The sequence below is a fragment of the Crocodylus porosus genome, unplaced genomic scaffold, assembly GCF_001723895.1.
Source record: "Crocodylus porosus isolate Cpor-Errol unplaced genomic scaffold, CroPor_comp1, whole genome shotgun sequence".
In the NCBI taxonomy this organism is placed as follows: domain Eukaryota; kingdom Metazoa; phylum Chordata; order Crocodylia; family Crocodylidae; genus Crocodylus; species Crocodylus porosus.
Window position 1 is genome coordinate 2,695,152 of NW_017728907.1, and position 24,842 is coordinate 2,719,993.

The 24,842-nt window shown below is 39.2% G+C and overlaps 1 protein-coding gene across 1 annotated transcript in view; it reads right to left on the bottom strand.

Moving 5' to 3' along the window:
- Positions 1-7,606: 7,606 nt before the first annotated feature.
- Positions 7,607-24,842, bottom strand: part of VAV3 (vav guanine nucleotide exchange factor 3) — a 220,281-nt gene continuing 203,045 nt past the window's right edge. The window contains exons 24-26 of the mRNA XM_019530656.1: positions 20,779-20,908; positions 10,245-10,396; positions 7,607-8,301 (exon numbers count right to left, since the gene is read on the bottom strand). Of these exons, the coding sequence (XP_019386201.1) occupies positions 8,260-8,301; positions 10,245-10,396; positions 20,779-20,908 (324 nt within the window). The 3' untranslated portion in view covers positions 7,607-8,259. The remainder of the gene's footprint in view (positions 8,302-10,244; positions 10,397-20,778; positions 20,909-24,842) is intronic.

Below are 24,842 nucleotides of genomic sequence, written 5' to 3' on the forward strand. Positions count from 1 at the left end.
GCTGCATGTATTAGAAGCTTTGGAGCAAGGCAAACCCTGGTTTCCTGAACGGGGATTTTTTTAGTGGAAGGACTAGCTAGAGTAACAGCATTGTATTTAGGAAGTTTGTTATAAGCATGTATCTTAAGAAAGTAATTGTGCAATGAAAAATGCTATCTCCAGATCTGGTCTGTATCTGTGTTTGATTAACCTATCATGTGCCTCCTGCAGAACTGAAATGTAGTCTACAAGCCTCTGGGACTCTTTGAAAGGGTGTGTTTAAAATACAGTGAGAGCCTGCGGAGCGAGGATGGGACTACAGGGACAGAAGGTCAAATTGTGAATTCCAGCTCTTAGGAGAAGGTACTTTTTCACAATGATGGTTAAGAAGCATTGAAATAGGTTAACCATCCCTGGAAGTTTTTACATGCAGGTTAGATGACTACTTGGCTGGGATAATTTAAACGGGGATGATCCTGGCTTTTGGCAGGAGGCTACACTAGATGACCTCATGTCCCTTCTGCCCTTTTTTAGATGATTCTATATGATTGAAGGGCAATGCCTGAATCTGAATAGACTCCACTGGGTAAAGTTCCCTGATGGAACTTATTTCTCCATTTTGGTTGCAATATTCATTACTAAGCAGTTCTCTTTTTCTTCTTTCATTCATTGCATTTATGATGTAATTTACTCTTCTTACAGCTCAACCAGAAAAGACGACTACTTCAGTCTCTTCCATTGGAAGTCTTCCCTTGAAGAATGCCTTGTAATCAAAAGCTTGTCTAACTTTATCCCAACCATGCAATTAGTCCAATAAAAGATATCACTCAAAAAAAAATCCTTGCCTCTTAAAGAATGAACATTATTGGAAAGAGCTGAAATGTAATTGCTTCTTCCAAACAGTATGTCTTGTTTTCAGTGAAACAGTGTCCAGGAAATATGCCATCCCTGGAAATAGGTTGTGAGGCAGCAAGAACTTCCTGGTATGGCAGAACATCAACATGGTTAGGTCCCAGTCTCTTACAAGGGCAACAGCAAAACTGTTACTTCTTTACTGTAAACAGTTCTTTATATAAGATCCTGTATATGATAAAGTGAACTTTCCACACCTCAAGCCTCATCAAGATAATCCATGCTGCATGCAGCAGCTCACTTTCTCTCAGCCAACTCAGTGCCTTTTCAGTAAATGTTTCAGCAATGGTTGTGAGAAGGATAATACTAGATAACACGCTACATGGTGCTGCAGGAAGAAGTGGTAGCCATCTTGGCAATCATTTTAGCAGCATCTCTTGCTTCTTTTCTTCTTACTTCTAGTCCAACAAAGAAAAATCAGTATCCCCACTTAAGATACACATCCGAATTTCAGAGGGCTGATTCTAGGCAGGGGAAGGTGCATGTGGTAGGCAAGTAAATATGGTATTAACAGACAGACTACAGGACAATATCAGTTAAACATTCAGGAAGCTAGATCTCTCTTTATGCTTTTGATCCATGAGAAGCAACATGCTAACTTCTTTGGAGCAGTAAAAATAAATTAAGACCATGAAAAGAACCCCAGTGCATGTGTAAACTAAACAGGGGCCCTAAATTGAAGCAGTGGGTTTTAAAAAACACCGCTTCAATTTACGGCTGATTAAACCTCTGTGTCGTGCACACACCCCACTTACTTGCATGCCTCTCTGGTGGGGAGGGAAAGACGAGCTGCTGGCAGATGGAGTGGTCCCTGGGCTGCTGGGGTGAGGGCTGGTGCTTCCCTCCATGGAAGCGACAGCCCCCGCCCCAGGCGGCACCCACCCACAGACACCCGGCGGGCACTGCAGCCACAGAGAGAAACACCAGATCCCTATGCCACTCAGGCTGGCAGGCAGGCAGACTCTGGCAGGGGGGTTAGTTTGCTGTGCAAGTCATTTAAGGTGCATCATGCCACCGAATGTCCTGCAGTGGTTGGAATTAATGTGCAATATGCCACCAGATTTATCTTCAAGAGGAGACTGGATAGGCACCTGGCTGGGGTCTTATGATCCCTGCCACCCCCAGTGCTCCTTCCTGCCCATGGCAGGGGGTCAGACTAGATGATCTGTCTAGGTCCCTTCCAACTCATTGATTCTGTGATTCTATGACCAAGGTGTGCAAACACTAACACCATTAAAGCATTGCAAAAGCATCTAGCCTGCTTTAAAGTGTGGTGCACACACACCTCTCGTTTCGTCTACACACGCCCCTACTAACTCCAACAGGTTTGGAATTAAGCCTGCTATCCCCACCACCAGTCAATAACTGTCCTGTACCTGCATTCATGAAATTTTCAGAGTCCTACAGCATTAAATGATTTCTTGTTCCAATCTGATGCTATCATTATTCCCCGGGTGTCTTGAGAATATAGTTTACAAAATTTATCCAGGATAAGAAATAGCATTAACATGAAATTTCACACTTCAGATTGGTCTGGGATGAGCTTTTTCTTTTCAGTTTTCTGGCTGTGGGGTTTTTTTTTCAGATTATGTCTGTCCTTCCTAAAGCTAAAATTTACCCTAGCAATTTTAGCAGGGAGAGAGTTATGAAAGAAGCAAACAACCTTTTAGCAAATAGCCAACTCTTAACCTGTCATTTGTTCTAACTATGAGTTTACTGAAGGTTAAACTAGCAAGTTTTAAAGTAATCCCATACAGTTTCCAGAAGAAGCATATTATGAGGTAAAAGTTATAATGAAAGAAGCAATAGATCTCAAATATTTCAAGGGGATTACAAAATCAAATCTTATGCTATGCTCATGTAAACAGTGGAGACCCTCATAATTAATGGATAGCAAACTGTACAACAGATGAGGAATTATCAGACTGAATTAGAAATCCAAATCTCATTTGCTATAAAAACAAATGGTTCTTTGTTCTTGAAAAGAAAGTTGCTAAGATGGTGCAATGAATCACTTTTCTGCAATCAAAATTCCTTAGGTTTAAACTCATTCCTGTGGCCTTATTACCTAGGCATTGAACATTTCAACATTTTGTGAAATTACTTATGTATCATGAAGACCACATCAAACAGCTTTATGACGTTAAAGTGACTCAGAACTACCTCCCTCCTGCAGATACAAGGATGAATGTTAACACTCTGTAACATTTTTCAATAGTGCTGGAGAAAACATTCACATTTTTTCTCTCGGAGCATGTCTATGCTGTTTCTGTGGTAAGCCTGGGAATATCAGTAATAAACACTTCCTGCCCATTTACTCCCCCTCTAGGCACAAAAATGCTCAGAAACTAAACGACATAGATGGTTAACTGTGGCCCAGTGTGCACTAAGAATCACACCAGAGGTTGGGTGTGGCTCAGGATTGGGCTGAACCAGCCATACTACCTATTTTGGGGGCTTTTGTGCACGCTGACCAAGTGCGAGAGTCATGCTTCTTAACAGTGCTCCGGGACTTGCCACACAGGCAAGGGTACACAAAACACAACATTAATTCTCAAATTCCAGGATCTAAGCTGATGACAACTGCATACAGTCTATGCTATTCCTTTTTTGTATGTTATTATGCAACACGATTATAATAAAGTGGCTAAAGAGAAGATAGGCACTTGCATCCAGTTTAGATCACCACCATCCTCTGAATGAAATTACAACTACTCACCTGCATATTACTGGCCTGAAAATGCTCACCAGGGAAATGGACAAACATACATTTTAGCCCCTTCAAAAGGGGAGGCAGGGCAGTTGCTCAGAAGTTATGATGCAAATCAGTAGTTATGATGCAAATGTTACAACTGCAGGATCCTAATAAAAGTTAGCAAAACAATCCTACATTTGACCTTGAATGAAGCAGGTTTAAAGTTGGAGTACTTTTGTTACAATTGTATCAGTAAGTAATCATGCAGTTGTAACAGTTGCACCATAACAACTTATAATGATATATTTTGAGAGCAAGTCAGTCATTTTCTTTGTTTATAAGCCAGAATTCCCTCTCTCACATGGAAGCTAGAGCTTTCAGAAGAGGAAGGTCTAAAATCTCCAATATCATTATAGACCTCTGAGCAGGTATGATGTGTGGCAAAGCAACAACCATTAATTTCTTGCAATACTGATGCAATAGGTAGAACTGCAACTGTGGCTTGACTGCAAAAGTTAAGCCAGATACATATAAAACTTTCACACTGAACTTCAAACCCACTTAAAGTAAACCTAGACTGGAGGTTGAATGTGCCAGAACATACACACACATTCTCTTTAACTCTTCTCCAACTATCTCTTCAAGTAACACCTCTCCTCCTCTCGCACTTCCTCATCCATATTGAGAAAACCCCACATCACCATAATTAGCTCCCTTCAGAAAAGTATTAGAGATTGTTTTGGGGGGATAGGAAGGGAAGCTCTTGAGAGGGACAGGGGAATTTTCCTTACTAAGGTTGTAATCTATGAAACCAAAACATCCCAATAAATCTTCAGTGTTTGGCTGGCCTCCAAATCTTCAGAGCTTGAAATCCAATCATAAATAGCTCCTATGCCCTAATTACAATAATTCCTCTTATTTTCCTATGAGATAAGAGGGCACATCTCTCTTCCCATGTATAAATAAAAGCAGCCTCCATATGAATGAGAATGAATTTTGCTCAGAGTAGAATTTAATTGAGAAGCATTCTGCATCTCTCAGGTTAGGTGCAGGTCTTAGATATATGATATCTTCATGGGTGACAGGAAAATTATGCCTTACATCTGCAGAGATGTGTAAATCCCTCATTAGGTTTAATGATTATCTATTAGAAAGGTGGCTTCACAAAGAAAAGCTTTCTTATCAAAAAGCAGAAGTGACATAGTGAAGCCATGTTTCAGCTGTATTATCACAGAAGTCTCTGAATTAGTTCATCAGCCCAAAAATTATTCTACTGGTAAACAGACGGTGCATAAAGGCAATATTGTCCGAATTGTATAGATAGGATGTGTTATAGGAATGCAGTTAGGCAGCTGAATAATTGAGAATAGACTGCAGTTCCAGACTTGAGCTCAAGTGAAGCTAAAATTACATGCGAGAGAACACAGAAAACAGAGAAAGAAAGTCACCTCAATCAAACATTATAAACGAAAGGAATTGTGGTATTCAGTCAAGAAATTACAAATTCAGGCTTTGCCAGGTAAAAAAATATGATTAAGTAATGAATGACATTCTCTAGGCCTCATGTAAGTAGTTGTCCAAATACACACAAAGTGGTCCTGTGTTTAGTGAAAGGGACATTACACTCTGAGAAAAAGAAACCCTTAAGAAGAGTCCACTTTCCAAATACAACAATAATGCGGCCTCACAGGTAAACAAAATTTATACAAGAGTAGGAATAAAACAGACCGTTACAAATCGCTGTAAGTACTTAGAAAGCCCTGGCATGCATAGAAAGCTTCACAAAAGCCAAACCATGCCTTTGTTTAAAAAAAAAGTACAAATGTTGCCACATTAAATTTACACAAGAAATCAACTGGTTTATTATATTCACATATTTACAAAATATTACAAATGGCATTACTGTAGTAAGTGACAATAAGGTCTCAACACAGGCAAAAGAAAGCATATGTAGAAGCAGAGGCTTGGAATATTTACTAAGTCTTTGGTTTAAACAAATGCAATTTAAAATGCAGCATTAACTTGTCCAATACAGGGCATTCAACAAAGATGCATGGATTTATACCATGAAAAAGATGTTTAGTTATGGCTTTAATTTTTCTCCAAGGTAAATGGCTGAACCCCTGGCTTGCCAAAAAGCCTATAGCACTGCTTATCAAACTTTAAAAAATTAAACTAAGTTATTGAACATACCAGATGTGTTTCCTAATTTGTATCGAATTCAACTGCTTCTCCTCAGAACTATATGACTGCAAAGCACAACACATTTCATAGAGACTACTCCTTTACCCCTTAAGCAGGCAAAATTGCCAAAGAATCAGTTTGGTCCACTTAAGGAGCACAGGATCAGGCCCACAAATACTACTGCATAGCAGCACAGGACCAAAGGCAATATTCCCCCAGACTAACTAGCTGTACAGATCATTTTATAAAATACATTGTAGGAATTATTTACATACTTACAAGTTCTCTGAACTGGTTCCATCAAACAACATATTCAATGAAATCACAGTTTACCTAATTTTGAGGTAAACTTCCTGAAGCAAAAGAACATCAGCAGGGGCTCACAAATAAGACTGGAACTTACCTTGCTTTCTGCAAGACTTACTTTACCCTCACTTGGCCCCAGACAACAGTGCCTAAATCATGTAGCACTTTGGTAGAAAGGCTGCTGTGAGGGAAGGGTCCTACTGAAAAGATTCTATCCTTTGAATGGGACTTTTAGCCTGACCTCAAATAGGCCAGCATGAAGTAGGGAACAGAAAGAAGACAGGGTTTGCAATAGGATTTGTGCAATGGGACTTGTGCCAGTCCCATTCTGTGGAAGACCAGTGGAAACAATCAAGTCCATCATACGGAAAGAGAGTTGCAAAGGAGCCACACTGCTAGTCCAACTGCAAGGTATGTGCATGGGTAGACTCTCCAGCTTCATTCAGTGGAAGGAAGTGGGGGAAATATTACCCTCAGGAAAAACAAAATATAAAATCTTAAACTGCAGGTTAAGAAATATTCTACATATTAAAAATTGCATACTCACACCTGCACAATGACACTGCTCACAGTGCAGCCTTCCCTTATATACATCAGGACTTTCCAAGTTTATGAAAATGCTAACTTGCAAAGGACAGATGCCATTTTGCCATGCCTGATGCCTGAGGTCACAGCCTTTCAAGCTAACATTCCTTTATATACACTTAGTATAATATGGAAGGAAAGCTCACTACACTGCATTGCCACCAACTTTACCACCACTCTACCTAAGTAGCCATCAGAATTAGTGTGCTGGGAAACAGGAAGAAATCCTAGTAAGCTTCCTTTATCTTGCCCTAATGACCAAAGACAGTTCATGCTAGATCAGTGATTAACAGTGATTTCAAGAGATGGGCTGGAATGACCCAGCTCAGGTCCAAGGTGGGTTGACACCAGAACCTGGGTACCACCACCGCTGCTGCTTCTCCCTACCACCTAGCTGTTGCACTGGCAAAGTCCCAGGCCACAGTACAGGCAAACCAATTGGCCACAGGGGAGCAATTGGCCACAGGGGAGCAAAATCCACTGCTCCATAAGTCCCAAACCCCATGGCTCCAGGCCCAATTGAATGGTTACTACTGGCTGGATCCAGCCTGTGGGCCACAAGTTGCCAACCCCTGTGCTAGATGTTAAGGTGATGCATACTCCAAACCTGTTAGCAAAAAACAAAGGGATGAAAAAGCCCATCACAAAGACCCAAGGGAAAATACCTCCAAACCCCCAAAATGCAAATATAGCAGGAACAGTGGTGCAGATGTAAAGTGAGGAAGAATCTGACCTGCAAAATTTTTAAATTAATGATGATGTACAAGCTCTAACAGAACCACATCACATCATAGCAACATGTGCCTGCATTTATAGGGTCAGCTGCTTACTTGAAAATTGAAAAAAAAAACAAACCACTTTGGGAATCACAGAGACATAAAAACTCCACAATCCTATTTTACAGACAGTTCTTCAAGAAATACCATGTCTTAGATAACACTAAACTTTTTTTTATAATTGCTGTCAAAACAAATAGAAAATTTAAACAGGACCTCAAAGTAGTCAGCTAAAACCAGCTTCATGCACACCTTGAAATGAAGACTATTCATATTCACTTCAGTAGTATTTTCTTCAAAACAGTTCACTGTGTTTATGGATGTTTTTAAGTTGATAAGTAAGGATGCTTTAATGCTTCAAAATAAGTATACTGAATCAACTTTATGCCCACCAGCATAACTGAACACTCATTTTCCTGTATGCAGTGATAAGGTATAATAAGCATCTACTTGTACCATCAGAAGTGTTCACTCCTAAGGAAAAGAGGGTTTTAAAACATTTACCAGTAGCTAGTATTCACTGTGTGCTACCAGATGAAATGAAAAGGAACATAAAGAAATCTGTTTTGCAGAGGTCTTCAGGGAAGATGAAGTCTGGGCTTTGTACTGGTCCCTCATGATAGCAAACTGGCAGGTTGTTTCTTGCACAGCTCTGGGCAAGCCATTAATCTGTCAGCACAAACTTCGGTAGAAATCCGAACATTAAGACGGGAGGGTTTGGACAGGCAGAATTGCTGCTTAACAAGACCAACACCACATTGCAGAATTTATGTTGCACAGTCCCTGAAATTTCTGTTCAATATAACAAAGTGAGTGTTTAAATCATTCATCCTCTTCAACATACGTTGATGGAAACCAGCCAACCTAAAAACAAGGAGAAAAAGCAGAACAAAATGATACATAGGAGGCTAATGAGACAACACAATTTTTTCCAAACACGTAATTAACCAAAACAATGATAGTTCTGCTGAGCAGACAGCAAGATAAAAGTATAAACCTGACTGACCTGCCAGAGCACTTATTTAGGATAACTCAATCAAGCAATGCAAAATTATCAGTACTAAAGTTTGGAGGTTGTAAACTGAATATCAGAACCTTTTTTGAGGTAGATTAGAATTAGATGATGATCACTGTACCCCAAAGAACTAAAAGGTGGAATAAGAAAAATAAGAGCAGAAACAAGGTGGTTCATCTAGACTGCAGCAGTGACTGTTCCTAGGGAGGACTTGGTTGACCATGACTCACCACCTGGGTCTGCGCATACTTCAGACCTGGAAGTGACTGGTGAGACTAGCTCTCTTATGACCCTGCTGGAAACAGAGATCAGGAGTGAGCACTGGGGATGAGCTTGAGTAATCTCACTGTTGAGATTCCAGGTCTATAGTGCATCAGTTGATTCAGGTACATGGGGTGTCAGCAGGGCACACTTAGCACCTTCCTCCTCAGGTCCTACTGCAGACCTCTTAGAGGCAAAAAACTGTTGCTCCCATTTTGGAAGTAGAGGTAAAGGGCATTTAAGCACTCTGCAAGGCTACAGTCAAGGCCACAAGTCCATATTCCCACTGCTCCACCAGAGTGAAAAAAGGAATAAGTCTACATGCTCTAACTCATAATGCAATCAGGAAGACTTTTCCAGGAGAGAGAATTTCAAGGCAGAGCCCAATGTTTTACACACTTTAGAAAACCTAAAGTCATCTTCCCAAAATTAATGATGCCCTAATTTAAGGAACATGTTATGTATAGCAGTCTTTTGTGCATCTTTTTACTGTTCTTTTATATTTTTCATTCAGACTCTTCTAATTTAATTATTTCACACTTATGAAAGAAGGCAGACTGTTCAATTTGAAGACCATAAATCTAACAGAGCCCAACAAGAAATGTAACTATGGGCTCCATCATGAATCCTGTTCTGGATATACTTATCTATAGAGATGAGAAGAGAACATGCCAAGTCTGTTCTGCTGAGGCTGCCAAAACGAATGCCAGTTGACTGTTTTTTTAGGAGGTGGATATTGACTCACTAAGACTAGAATAAGAGCAATCATTTCACACTGCATATTAGGCCATCAAAAAGAGTTTAGGTTTCCATGTTGCTTTCAATCTAAAGTGTTCCTGTCATGTACTCTAGCGGCATGGACAGACAAAATGACAGCAATATCTTCAAACAGCACAATGCTCTAAATCCCAACACTCTCTCTACCTATCAAATTCAATGGGACTAACAACTTTCATTCCCAAATACCACCCTAATGAACTTGCACCCTTCCTCCCCTAAATCAGATGACCTTTGTGGCCTAATTTAAAAACCCTTGCCATCTAAACCAGGTGATGTTGTCCTGAGCACTTCGTTTATCTATGCTGCAGAAAAGTGGTGGCTCCTAATGGGAAACTATTAAGTTCATAGGTCAAAAATGACACCTTGAATTGGTGCCAGGAACTAATTAGAAACCAATTCTAGGGTTGTGAAACACACACCAAAAGAGAAAACAACTAAAAACACTCCTTGCTAGCCAGACATTTAATAACAGCCAAATATTCAAGACTCTCAGGTAATGACCCTAACCAAGCATAAGCAATTCAAAGCAGCTGATATTATTCTATTATTTTTCCTGACTACTTTCCCCAAACAGTCTTATGCAAACTGAACATCAACCAGTTAGGTCTCAACTGAGACCCTCATTCAGTTAGATATTGCAAAAAATGATCAAGCATTGTGTGTGCTTGAAACAGATCATTACATCAGACATATTGCGAGACAAAGAGTATGAAAAAGGTGAATGAAGATGGCAAAAAATGGAAACACCTACCCTTCCATTTGCTTCACCTCTCCACCAGCCATTTGCGCTTGTCTTTGTGTAAATTTTTACCACATCACCTTTAAATAAGGAAAGTTCTCTCATGTCCCTTGCACAGAAGTCATACCGGGCTATGGCTATGCCTATAACTTTTGGACTTAACACTGAAATTGAACACAAGAAATCAATGTTATTAAAGTTTCTTAACCCCAGACTAACTGATTAAGGTGAATGATATCAGTATTATTATAAAATTAACAAGGATTCCATGACAATATAAACTAGGAATAATTTGCATGCGACTAAGAAAGTAACTATGCTAATTAGAGAGAAGGAGACGCATTCTTTATTAGTTAATTCAATAGGAGTTTGGAGGATTATGTAGTTTGTAGATTTTAAAAAATGTGATCCAGTTGAATGAAAATGCTACTAAATCAAAAATCTTCCCAAGGATTCATAAAAAATTGGAAAGTTATTACATTGTTGTATGTTATAATACATTTGGCTGCAAGGTATGTACGTCAACATATTTTACAGGTCACTAGTTTGTTTCCAAAGAGATTATTAACATTTCCACTTGATTTCACTTTAAACCTCTAATGAGGCAAAATAAACAGAATAAGGTAGTGTTCTTCCAATAACGACTTTGAAGTCAAATATTAATTCATGTCATCTGCTGCAGACTAGCTCATTCCAACTCAAACCAACAAAAAAGTACTCAAGTTTCCACAGTGAGTGAGTGTTTTTATCTGTTGTGTGACCATCGATCGTGTAAACCCAGGCTTTTTTGCAGTTCATGTTTTCAGACATAAAACCTGAGCACAGTTTACCCTTTTTTTAAATAAAATCCCACAACAAAGAAAATATACCACAATTCAACAAGGTACCTAAAGTGTCTAGTTTAAATAAAATTGATGCTTAAAAAGCTTGAAATTATATACATATTTTAATAGCTTGTTGAAGTGGAACTTAAATGTTTTAAATTATATAAAAATGTTTTCAAACATTTTTTAACCACACAGGTGCAAAAGCTGCATGAAACTAAAACCGGCTTTGAATTGAAGCAAATTAATCTTCCCCTTATAAAGTCTTACAAAATTAATTCCTGCATGATTCTAATCACCTTCAATTCCTAATAGAAAGCAAGGGAACAACGCAACTTAAAGGACTAGAACTGCAATTTAAATATTTTAGAAAAAAATATTCATTGACTTGTATGTTTGATTTTGATGCTGGCACAGTAACCAACATCTGCCAAAGCCTTAAGGTACTATATGTAAGTGACATCAAAATAGCATTTTCAATTGATACAGTTTTTTGTTTTTTTACAGCTGGCTGCCCACATAATCAGCTGGGTCTAGACAGAAACTGGCCATTTGGAAACTGGATCAGGAAGGGCAAAGCCCATTTGAAAAAGATTCTGGTTTTATGTTGGGTATATGGCAACCAATGAAGATGCAGAGGCATGTTCACTAACATCCCCGTTCTCAGAACTATATAGAGAATAAAACCTATTTCTAACTAGGGTTTCCCAGAGATCTTCCAGAATTGCATTTACATTCTATTTTGAAAATTTTGAGAATTGAATGGTAAAGGATCACAAAAAAATGCTGCTTAAAAATAAGGAAAACACAGGAGATGGCATATACACTAGGAACATCTAGACAGCTATGACAAGACAAACAATTGCAGCCTTGCTACATATATATTTATGTGATATGGGTTGTGGCTTCATAAGGAACAAAGAACAAATATTTGATATAAACAGCAGCTATACAGTAACAAACACTGTGCAATCAAGTAATTGTAACTTCTAGAAGCATTTGATATGAATAGCAGCTTTTACTTAACAACAGCAAGCTGTACATTCAAATGATCATCACACATCAATGATTAAAGCAAATACCTTAACCTTCATGTCTAAAAATGAATTATGCCCTTGTTTTAACCATAACATCATAGCATTCTATAGCATTTGCAGAGTAAGTATACTGCAGTACTTGGGTATATAAAAGAGAATTAGCAACTTGATTTATGGCTCATGTTCACAATATGAAGATGCTGTAGATTAGAATGTAGGTCACTGGTATAATACATTACTTGCACTCTAGTATGTCAAGTATCATAAGCACTAGTATCCACATTATGTCAGATACCTTAGCAGGACTACAGCAAGAATAGCTGGCAGTGGGGCAGCAGTATTTGATCTTGCAGACAACAGACACAATCATTCTATTTTGGGGGGAAAGGGAAATAGCGGCAGTTAACGTTATGGGGTAAGTAATTGATTTTGGTGGATGGGAATAGCAATAACTGATTGGTAGGGAAGGGGAGAAAAACAGTTTTGAGACATAAGGACCAATAAGTAGTATCGGGAGCAGGGGGGCCACTTTGGACTCTAGAAAGGGGCTATGAGCTGAGTTTAAAGGGTAAAGTGAGATTGAAAAGTGAGGGACGAGGAACAAAATGGGGTACAGAAGAGAGAGATGTGGCAACAGGGAATTGATGGAAGAAAGTGGGATGAACAGAACTAAAAAGATGAGAAAAGCAGTGAATTGTAATACAGTATTGGAGGAAATGGGAAAGAAAGATGGGCAGAATTGGGCAGAGAGAGGAATCTTGCAAAACAAGCTAGGGGAGGCATTTTAAAAAGAGAAAAGCATAATTAGAGAAAAGGAGAAAGTAAAGCAAGGTAAGTGGGAAAAGGTGAAAAAGATGGACCTTGGGAGGCATCATTTGGGAGGGTGGGGGAATAAGTGAAGGGTGTCAACCTGTTCCACTGATGGTCCTATACACAAACAAGAAAGGGCCTAGTGGATAGAATACATCAAGCCTTAGGTGCCAATCCAGACAGTGAAAATGGGTCAGCATGTGGGCTAGGGAGAGAATATGTAAGGCACCCTTACTCACTCAGAATAGTCAACTGCCCATGCTGAGAGATGAAGATTCACATCTGTCCCAATTCACACCTGGGACTTGACCACTGATACAGTTCACGCTAACCTAATGAATAGCCAATAGCCTGGCAATCAGGGCATTCTGAAGTGACTCTCCCTCTCTTGTTGCAGACGTTCTTGTCATAAATAGCAAAGATTCATTCACAGACGCACATAAGCAGCCATAGCCTGCATGCTGCATGTAGAGCAGCACCACACTGGTAAGTCTGTAGAGGGAGGGGTGGAGGAGCAGAATGAGGCACCCACGGTGAGACAAGGAGTGAGGCGGGGCAGGCACTGTGGAGAATGGGGCCCCGGGGCAAGGACAGGTCATGGGACAGAGCCATGGGAGGCTCATCCAGAAGCACAAAGAGGGAAGGGGGTGTGTGGCTCTACGCTCTTCTGTGCATCCCTGGAAGAGGCATGGGGAGCATGTGCTACCCAGATTTTTGCACAGGGTGAAGGCAGACTGGGACTGGGGCTCTGTGTCCTGCTGCCTTTGCCCTGGGAGCCATGCACTGGCCATGCTGTGCATCCCCTGCCCATGCTGTGCATCCCCTGCCCACCTGGCAGTGGGAGGCACAATATGGTGTCACACAGCTCCCCAAGCAAAGGCATCAGGATGTAGAGTACCAGCCCCAGCAGGCAGCTCACCTCTGCCCCACTCACAAATCCAGAGGGCACATGTCCCTCATCCCTTCCCTGGGGGGGCACACAGTGGTGGGGAGCTGCCCCCTCCCATGCCCCTTCATGAGCCGCCTACGGCTCCATCCCATGACCTACCCCGGCCCTGGGTACCGTTCAACCGAGCACTTGCCCCTGCCCCACTCCCTCTCTCACTGTGAGGGCCTCAATCTGTGCCTCTCCACTCCTTCAATCTCCCCCTCCACAGACTTACTGACATGGCGTGCATGCATGTCCCTCACTCCCAAGCCCTAGCCCCCCCCCCAGCCCTGCTGTTGCCCCTCCCTCACTCCTGACCCACAAAACCCTGCATCCTGCCAGGGTGTTTGGGAACCCCTAGCTCCAAACTCCACACACGCACCCCACACCTTCACACATTCCCCCCACACACACCACACCCACCCCAACCATACAAGGACCCGCATAATTTTGAGTTTTTAGCTGTCCAATTAAAATTGTGATTAATTGTGACTAATTTTTTTATTGCGCAACTAATTGCGATCACATTTTTTAGTCATTTGACAGCCCTAATATAAACCCTTAATTATTTGTGCAAATAACACCAGCAGAAGAGACTGAAAGAGACCCACTGTGGAACAGAGAGTAGTCTCGTGGCCAGAGCATTTGACTTGAATGCAAGATACTGAGGATCAAGTCCCTGGCCTGAAATCAGTGAAGACTTGAACCCTGATTTCCAACATCACAAGTGAATGCACTAGCCACCAGGTTATTTTTTACATTCCGTCTCTTCTCCCCACAAGCTCTCTCTTCTCTCTCTTTTCTCCCCTATTTTGAAGAACCTTGAAAGGTCCCAGATTCTTTTTTATACAGAAAGGGAAGATTTTTGAAACCTCATAAAATGCTGTAGCTGCAAAAGGCCAGGTCCAGCATGAAGCTAGGGTTATGCACAAAGTGAGATGCATGTGCTAGGACTTTTCCTTTCTCTAGTACAGGAACCATCTCAATCCCAGAGATCTTTGAACTACTGTAGCTCCAAACCTCCACCCTAAGTGGAAGATAGCCAGAATAAGGGATGAAAACAATGCTTTATTTTAAAGGAGATAACAGTTGCTGCTGTTTACACACCTCCGGGGCTCTGCAAAGCATTTATCTTCTAACTGGCAAAATTTCTCTTAGTGGTTGCGAAAAGGGTGGTGCACCCAAGGCTTAACAGCTATAAAGTGTCTTTAATTACCATGGCTATAGTGGTGGGTTGTGAATTTATCATGATGTCATTAGAAATGTAATTAGCACTGCTATCATTTCAAACTTCTTTTTACAATTTGTTCCTTGAAAATGTGTGTATACTGTCAAAGCAAGTGAGTTATACAAGGCTAACAGAAACAACGCAAGTTCACTTGAAAAACAGACGAGGAAAATTAACTGACAAACAATGCAGAATCTAAAGAAAGCATATGCAACAACAAAACTCTAGCAACTACACTTTTAAGAGGCTGCTGTGATATGGTTTGGTGTAGGGATGGGATGAATATTTGGTTGACTTTCAAACAGTGCAAGTTTTAGAGAATAATTTATACAAATTGATGAAAAATATAATGCTACTAGCTATCAGACACCACTGGTGAATGATGGCTCAGTAGCCACTTGAGATCTGCTGCATCTATTCAAACTCTGCATACAGTAACATATGCTTTTAAAGCACTTTAGAAGACTGGTATTCTTAGCATATAAAAAATCAGTCTTCCACATTGGATTGTCTTGTCACAGCAGCTTACTGCATTATCTAATTATTGAGATTTAGCATCGGTCTTCAGTATATCACATTAACTGTCATGTATTTAGTGAATACATACAAAAAAATTCATCCCTTCCCTCACTGGATGCACATAGAAACAAACAGAAGCAAGTTTAGAAGAAATATAAAAGCAGTAAGCAGTACCTGACCAGAAAGGAGTGGAGGAAGGGGGAACAAAGCTGTAGTCTGGAGGAGTTACAAAAGAAAACCCACAGAATAAAGAGGGGGCTTAGAGAAAGAAAGAGAAAAAGAGAGAAGCAAAAGAACATTGAAATATTGTCAAAATATTTAAATATTATTATGTAATCATTGGTAATAAGGAAACTAAGGTCCTATGCTGAGTAAGTCCAGAAGGACATTTTTTGGAAGACATGGAAAATTTGGATCTAGAACTTAATCTTTCACCATTGCATTTTCAAAAAATAAGACAGAAGAACACCAACCAGTCGGGTTTTAGAGAAAGGAATTTCAAACGATTTATTCTTGCAAGTAAAATATTTTCTCCTTAAGTTTTAAAATGCTTTTTATTGGTGCTTGAGCAGGTCTCTGCCTTCAAATATGAGAGCAGCCCTAGTGTATCATCAGGATTTGTCAAATGCCTGAATTTGGGTATGTGCTTAACTACCTTACTGAGTTAGGTTCTTTTAGAATGTGTGTTCACATTTCACCCAAATAGACATTAACATCAGTGGGAATTAGTGCATATGTCATATCCTCTGAGGACCAAATAATGTCCTTGAAGATACCAAGTTCAGTAAACTTGCTGAGGTTCTAAGTGCATGTAGGATGGAAGAATTTGGCTGGGTCATCTGTTTAATCTGTAGAGCCATAACTTCATTCTAGCCCCTTGTTTGTTGAAAAAAATGTAATACTACCCCTAGACAATCAAAGCCTTAAACAAATTCTTATTAGATCTCTAACAAATCTATGGTGGCCTATGGCCATATTTTTTTAATGGAAAAAAGTAAAGATAAATGTACTGAGCTTACCTAACCCAGAAATCTAACCCACTCGACCCATATGTTCTCATGTTTCCTCACTCTTTTTTTGAGAAGCAGTGAAGAAATAATAGTAACAGCAAACAGAGATCTCCAAATATGATTTAACTATTTATAAAAGAAACATTTCAGAGTAGTTTGGATTTTATGCACGTTGCCACAATATACTCTATGATGTTGCAATGCTATCTGGAAATGCTGAGTTAGCACTTGGTGGTTATTTCCCAGCACACACCTGCTGGTAGTGCTGATGTTCTCATGGGATTTAAAGAGAAAATGGAGGAGCATTTTGCCTTTTTAACAAAACTGCACCATTAAGGCCCGGATGTATATTGAGGGTAGTGTAGAGCTGTACTGCCCACAGGTTTACTCTTTGCTTTCAGACGTTTATTTGCAGGACTATGGACTTGAGCTTTTACATGCAGCGAATGAAAAAAACAAAGGTCTAGCCATGCAAAGATCACCCATATGTGAACAGCTGCATCAAGGACAGTGTTTATGGACTGATGGTTATGCAAACGAGAAAGGTGACTTTAAAAGAGCGCGAGTACAAGTTCCAAGAGAAAGAAAAACACGTTGCTATAGCAGGAAAGAAAGCTATGGAACAAAAAGGATGATGAGACGATGAGAAAGAATAGGCACCACATATTAGACTACACAGCTCTTTCCTGTTCTTACAATATGCCGTCTTCTTTAAAATAATTTTACTTCAGATCTGACTGAGGGTTTGATTCTAACAAGAAAATCGTGCCTCCGCCTAAAACAAAAAGGAGTTTTGCTATTTAATAGTGCTAGGATGCTAGTGACAAGAGGCTGTCTTTGTTCTAGTCACCAAGCAGTACTTTCAGCGCAAATCTTTAAGAACAGAGGGGTTTTTTTTTCTTTTTACTATATTAACATAATTCCTTTTAACAGTTAGGTACCCCGGGGTCAGCTTTGTGCGCTAGCCTAAATATTTATTTAGGAAAACACCTGACAATATCACTTAGTCTTAATTACTTCCTAAATGCAGCCAAAACAACTCTGTTCACATTCAAATTACTTCATAGACCCCATTCTAGACAGGCCTCAAACTGTCATTTATTTTGGCTGACATTTACTCACGTTAATCAGGGTGTTAGTCACATGACTGTGCTACCATGTGTTTCTGGATAGTTTTCTATTTTGGGCTGGGGGGCGAGGGGAGGGTTGAAGATGTGTGCTTATTTTTCTAGGTACAATCCTGTGTGTTCACAAAACCAGAAGTCTAGAACTAAAAACTAAACCCCAAGAACAAGCCCTGGCATCAAAACTCATCTTAGTAGACTTACTTTTTAAAATAAAATCAGTGTGAAAACCTAGGAATCCTGACATATTCCACGGCTGTTGGCACAACCTCTCAAGCAGTGCAATAAATATCTAAAAAGAGGACATAATTCTGGGGAGATGTGGGATTAAACAAAACCACTGCAAAATGTTCTGAATTATGCAGAAAGCCAAATTAATTGTAGCCACAAAAAAGATTAGGTTCTAATGACAATTTACTGTTAAGAAGACTGTGACTGAAGTAGTTCAGCTTTTAAATCACCCTTTGCCTAAGTAGTAACATAAAAAAAAAGTATTGGAAGTCATATAAATTACTGGGAAACCAAGGAGCCGATTAATACTTCACCCTACACAAGGTAAATAAATAAAACCATATTATACACCTACATATATATAAACGAATATATATAAATGAATGAAGGTAAACCTTTTTTGTATTATCTTAGGAAATTAAGTCATCTTGAAGTTGCCTTTTGGATTTCAGCACCTGTAGGTGGTACAGTTTTGTCAAAGTTTCCAGTAGTTTGAAACCATCCTGTATCAGAAACATTCTCTCTATTTAGGCCCAACATGTACCAAGGACCTTAAAATCCCTTCTGTTGGAAGCTTGACAAAATAATGACACCAACTAAACCCGTGCTTGTGAAGTCTGATGCAGATGGGATGGGGTTATCCCCATCCCTTGGAAACTTCATTCTTCTTGGCTTGCTAGAGAGGCTCCCTCTCCACAGCTAGCCTTTCTGCCTTCAGATGAGAATGGGAAGAGGTCAAGGAGCAACTGCCTTTGTAGGGTGATTGAAGGGAGTCAAACTCCAGCAAATCTCTTGGTTTGTTCCAGCCCCTCCTAACAAAACATAAGGTCTGATTCTCAAACTGCAATGAAATTCAGATACTTCAGGGTTCACACAACCTAGATTTGAGACTATTCTTATGCCAGCTTGGTGAAAACTAACAGGACAGCTGTAAAAACTAAGCAGCATGATTTACAGATGGTTTGCAAATCAAGGATACTTTTCTGAAAAAAAAAAGAATCCCACACACCTCACAGGGACATGATGACACTTCAAAAGAAAACTGTCAAATTCATTAATCAAAGTGTCACCCTAAGTCAAAGTATCTGGGCTCTGTTAACAGTGTTGGGTAAATCTATTAGGTTTTTTACATTGGAACTCTAAAACGAAATGACTTTTCAAGTTTGGCCTAAAGAGAAAATTTGTCAATCCCCATTGGCAAATGTAGCAAAAATGTCTGAATTCCATGGTAGCACAAATATAGGCTTGTCAACTTCCTTACAAAAGGTGAGAGCGCACTACATTTATTTCTCCTACCCTTCCATGGATTTCCCTTGAATTTCTGTCACAGGAAATTGTTTAATTTGGGTAGAATTAAGGTTGTGGAATAGGTCTATGTAAAATCTTACATCCTACAAGCACTGGCAGTGGTTTGCCCAATGCTGCTGCAAATCACTACTTTTCCAGCTGGTATGGATACCTTCTATCAGCTGGTCTAAGAGAGGGAAAAAAAAAGTAATTATTGTTTGTTCTTATGTCAAATCAGCTAAACTATGATCCAGCAGAGACAGGAAAGATTCTTCAGGACCTCCAGGCAGGGCAGGGATGAAAGGGAAGAAGAGAAAGAGATTGCAGGGAGGGATGGTGGAAAAGGAAGGAGAGGGTAAGGAAAAAGAAAGACAAGGTGGAAGTAATTACTAAGAAAACATGGGAAACAAGATATCATAGGAGAAAAAAAATTGAAGGCCTGGGAAGTAGGGAAAGGAAACAAGAGGAAATGAGATGATATTAGAAGACCAAATAGGGAAAACTGATACAAAGAGGGATAGTTTCTTAAAATGATCTATACTAAATGCTCCTATGCTTCTGTATAAGGAAGGAGAAAGCCTCCTAAATTACACAGATGTGTTCTTGGACTAAAGGTCTGAACAGGTCAAAATCTAAGATATATAGTAAATTATGACGATGGGGTGGCCAAATCATTATCACAAGAAACTAGGTCAGAACTGTTTCCTCATTCATAGCACACTTCATATTGTTAAAACCACCATTCATTGTTATTTTCCTTTTACTTTCTGTTGCAGTGCAAAGGCATGGGCATTGCGTGCAATGCTGGAAAATCTAATCCAACTTTATAAGAAAAAAACATTTTACATGATATGTAGCAATTCTTTTCATGCAACACTGGACTACTATGCATTTAGTGACAGTAGTTTCACAGCATTCCATTTACGCTAGAAAATGTTGAATATTAGAAAGAGGGATAGTACAATATTGTAAATCCCCACTGTTATGTTATATACCCCCAAATATATTTGAAACAGGTGATTGAATGATATGTATTTTTAAAACTTTTAAAAAGTATTACATGGTCTTACATATTCAACTATAAAAACAAGATGACTCAACAAATGATTTATTATTGGAAAGATGCGCCATTACTGAAAACCTAGTTTACAGTATGCAGTCACATTACATGACTGATCCATTTAATTTCCAAGCCCAGATTAGAAATGGACACAACTGCTTATTAATGCACAAAGCAGAAAAACAGTACAACCAATTCAAATGTCTGCAAAAATTAGGCAGACTGCAAATTAAATTTCTCACTAGCATTTGTAATAGATTCTTGAACACCAATCTGATTTTAAGTTTGGCAGCAGAGAAGTCTCGCTAGGCATGTTCATAAACTTGCTGGCAGACCTGGTTCTGCTTAGCTTCAGAAAAAATCATAGCTAAATGCATCACCATATTAATTGGTTATATGTCAAAAAAGCAAAATGAAGATGTTTTAAATATCAGTACGCTTTTAGTATTTAAATGATGCCAAACAGTACATAAAATTGTAACACTCACTGTTGCTACTTGCTCTGTTACTCCTTGGTCCTGCTGAATTTTCCAATTCCTTGTATGGAAACTGAAGAGTAGTATCCAAACTTCGGAAACCTTCTTTAAGAGAGTGGTGCTTGTAGTATTCTACAAGTTCCTTTTAGAAAGGAGAAAATAAAGTTATTACTGAAAATTTAATTTACGTTTTCTCCAAAATTCCAGTACATGGCCTACAACAATTTTACTACATGTGAGCTTACTATATTATATATAATATACTACTAAATTTACAATAAAACCATGTAGCCTAACGTATTGTCTGCCTGCATAGATGCACTTAATGCTCTGTCTGCTATTTAGCATAAGGTACTTGTATTATTACATGTTTGCCCAAAAGTATATGGCACATATAAAAATGACAAAACACCTATTCTCAGTGTTAGAGAATTATTTAGTCCTTAAAGCCAAGTTGCTGAATACATATTCTCCTTTCCAAGGTGGACAGAGATGTCAGCTGTTAGTTATACTTTGTACATATCTATATTTTCCTAGTTTTTTCCTGCAAAAATGTTTATCCACATAGTTATTTCTAAACACATACAGACACCAGATAAGAGTATGAGTTTTCTAGTCAATAGTTACTTCTGCATCAGATATATGAAACATGTCAAGTTTTCAAAGTGGTGCCATTAAAATTGGTGTACTGCATCAGATGACACAAGGAGTGAGGGAAAAGTACACACATCCACTGAGAATTTTTGTCTTTTATAAATGATTTGCCAAAATAGCATATAGAAGCCTGATACTTAAGTAGTGACTTCAGTCCTTGTGCTAAACATTGAGTGTCTGAGCTGTTCCTACAAACTTATAGAATGTCCTAAAAAGTACCTGGGCTCTTATTAATCCAGTAAATGACTGCTAAATTTGAATTAGCCAATCTATGGATTGGATTAACAGACTAGTTTCCACAAGATAAATACAGAGCTTCTAGACAAACTAAGGAATAAGAGCAGAAGCCAAGCAGAAAAAGCTAGCCAAACACATTTCATTTAATTATTCTGTTTTGTCAATCATAGTGTTTCACTCTTTAAAACCAAAGTGAAAAGCAAATCAATTTACTGTAAACGTTTAACTCTCATCAACAATTCATTCAATAATCCTTTAAGTTCAGCCATGTTTAAGTTTCCAAAAAAACACCAGCCAGGCCAAGCCTCAATTTAAGCAAGGAAAAAGCATAAATAGTTTTCTTCTGATTTAAAAACAGGCCCGACATAATCAGACTATCCTCAAAAAACTGAAGCAGTTCATGAAAATCAATGTAATTCCAATGAAATCAGCTCAACAAAGTCCATTAAGTGTTACAAGTTTTTAAAACAATCTTAATGTTAATCTCCTGAACTGAATTTGGGAGAATTTTAGTCCATGTCGTGCAATACTGTGCATCTCAATAGGTGGTTCCAAAGCAGTATCTAAAGCAAAAATCAAATCTACACCTTCTTTTACTAGTTTATAATCACTGATCTCCAAGCACTACAAGTAAACAGAAAAAACTAGAAATAAAATAAATATTTGGGCTTCCATGACCTTATATTAGCTAAGAAGGCATGCTGCAGTTTCAGCAAGGCACATCTCTGGCAAATAATCAGTAAGTATCCAGATCCAAATCATCATAGAGACAAGCAACAGAAGCTGACTTGTAGGCAGCTTTCAGAAACAGAACACTTGTATAAAACAAATGTATAATCTGGTAAAAGAAAAAGTTGATAGGAATTTAAACTGTTTGATTTAGCCAGGGTTGATTGTACTCATTAAGTTAGGGAGCATGGGATATCAATCACCTTTAAAACCTTAGCTTGTGCTCATAATACAGATGCTACACTACAATGATTAAATGATGATCTGGGTTAAAACATTTACAGTGGCAAGCTTAAAACTGGTGAACAGCTGACTCGCAGTTGATGCAAACCAGACTCCACTAAAGTCAACTGCAACATTTATGCCTTACATCACTTCATCCTGATATGTTATTCGCTTCATTCTCCCCATGTTAAACATAATCTTAAAAACATATTTAATGAAGCATGTTGTGAGAACACATCCTAAGGAAGATATTATTTCGTTGCAGATACCTGCTTTACCCTTCCATGACTGCTTTGTAATAGATTTACTTGCTCTGCCTCACCTCTGTTGTTGTACCTCGCCTCCACAGCAATGTCACTGTTCTATACTGCATGCTAATGGCACCCATCTTGATCTACCAGTCTGTACCAACACTGCATATGGTAGACTTTGTACTATGCTAAGGTTAGGTCATCAAGTAACTCTTTTCATATTAAATGTTACCAAAGAAGAACAGCTACTGAACTGGCCTTTCCAGCAGAGATTTCTTTCGTCCTCATCTGTCCCTTCTGATACAAGCTCTTTATTTTAGCTTTCAGATTTGTGATCCTGTATTTATCTCTGATCTTAATGCTTTCTTTTGAGGTTCATGTCAATGATACTATAAAGCCATCAATGGAAATTTTGCAGGATATAACTTCAGTTGACATGCCTTGCCAAGATGCTGAAAGCCCTTACATGCTTTCATCAGTTCCCAATGTTACATTTGTGGATCTCGTGACCACCTCCCTCACACATTTGTGAGGTTGTGTAGAAGCCTGTTGAAATCAGAGCTGAGATATCTGAGTACATTTCTCTTACATAAATAAAACATAATTGGATTCTAGCCGTCAAGTGAGAACACACACCAGTTTGTGAAACTCTCTTGGAGGCACCTTTGCAAGGAATCTATTTCTGCTCCTAATATACATGTCCTTAAAGTAAGATCCACATTAAGCATAGGTCTTTGTTCAATTCCCTGTCGTGCATGAAATATTCTTGCTTTAGAGCAGGACCCTTCTTTGTCAGAATCTACATTTAAAGCAAATGTTAAGACTTCCTTGTTTTACAATGTGTGGCTCTCACTTATTTTGAAGTCTTGCATTTTTATTCATCATTTCAGATCATTCAGGAAATTTGCAGTCTAAGTGCAATCCAATTTATTGCTCCAAGTATAATATATTGAACCAACTTCTTTTAACAATGCCCCAGAAAATGCTTATGTGATGACATTTCACAAATGCATGGAGGTCCTGCATTCAGTCACTTTACATTTATGATTGTTGTACTACCTAATCAAAACGTGGACTTTTATTGAGAAACCTCCAAAGTAGGGGTCAGAATTTAAATGGAAGATGATGAGGTTATTTTGATTAAACTTTTAAAGTCAGTAACACATCAAAACCTCAGGGCTTTGGCCCAACACTAGGGCCTCACTGAGCTATGCTTGGTGCAGAGTCTGAACGTGATGGGGTGGTCTATGTGCATGTGTACCATCTGTCCATGACATTTTGTTCCCTAGCACAGGTTTAAAGCAGTTTTGGAACTGCTCTATTTAAGCTGGTTAATAATCACCCTAATGGGTAAGGATTTTTTAAGCATGTCTGCAGTCCAAACACAAATTCATTTTCCATACATGGTCCTTGTGCTGTGGAGAGAGACACACTGTTAGCTATAAAGCTGAGGAAGGAAAATCTTCAGATAAAACCTCTACTGTTTGTCAGCACAGAGTGCTGTTGCTGATGCAGCACAGCCAGCATTTTACATACCATATCTTGTACATCTGATCTGAACAAGGTTAGACAACACGCAACTGAAAATGCCAGCAACTACCTGGAGGCCCTTTTGAGTCTAGTACTCTCAGTATATGAGCAGGACAAGTTGTAGCAAAACAAGAGAAAAAAACCACCCTATTAAGGTAGACACACCCTAAACATTAGATTGTACCTGACAGGCACTGGCCAACATGTAGGAATGGTACATAAAAATCTCTTCCAGAAGCCATAGGCAGAGCATAGCCACTGTTATATCCCCCAACAGATATGGAGAGATGTGGTATTGGTATGGAATGTTACTTACATTAGTATGAAAAGGGACACTACAGGCATGTACAGACATTCAGGGAGGAGAGAGGGTTGCAATCAGAGCTGAGTAGCCCTGGGGCTGGGGCCAGCAGCTGGGCTTTCCCAGCCCTGGGGCTGCACTGGGAACTG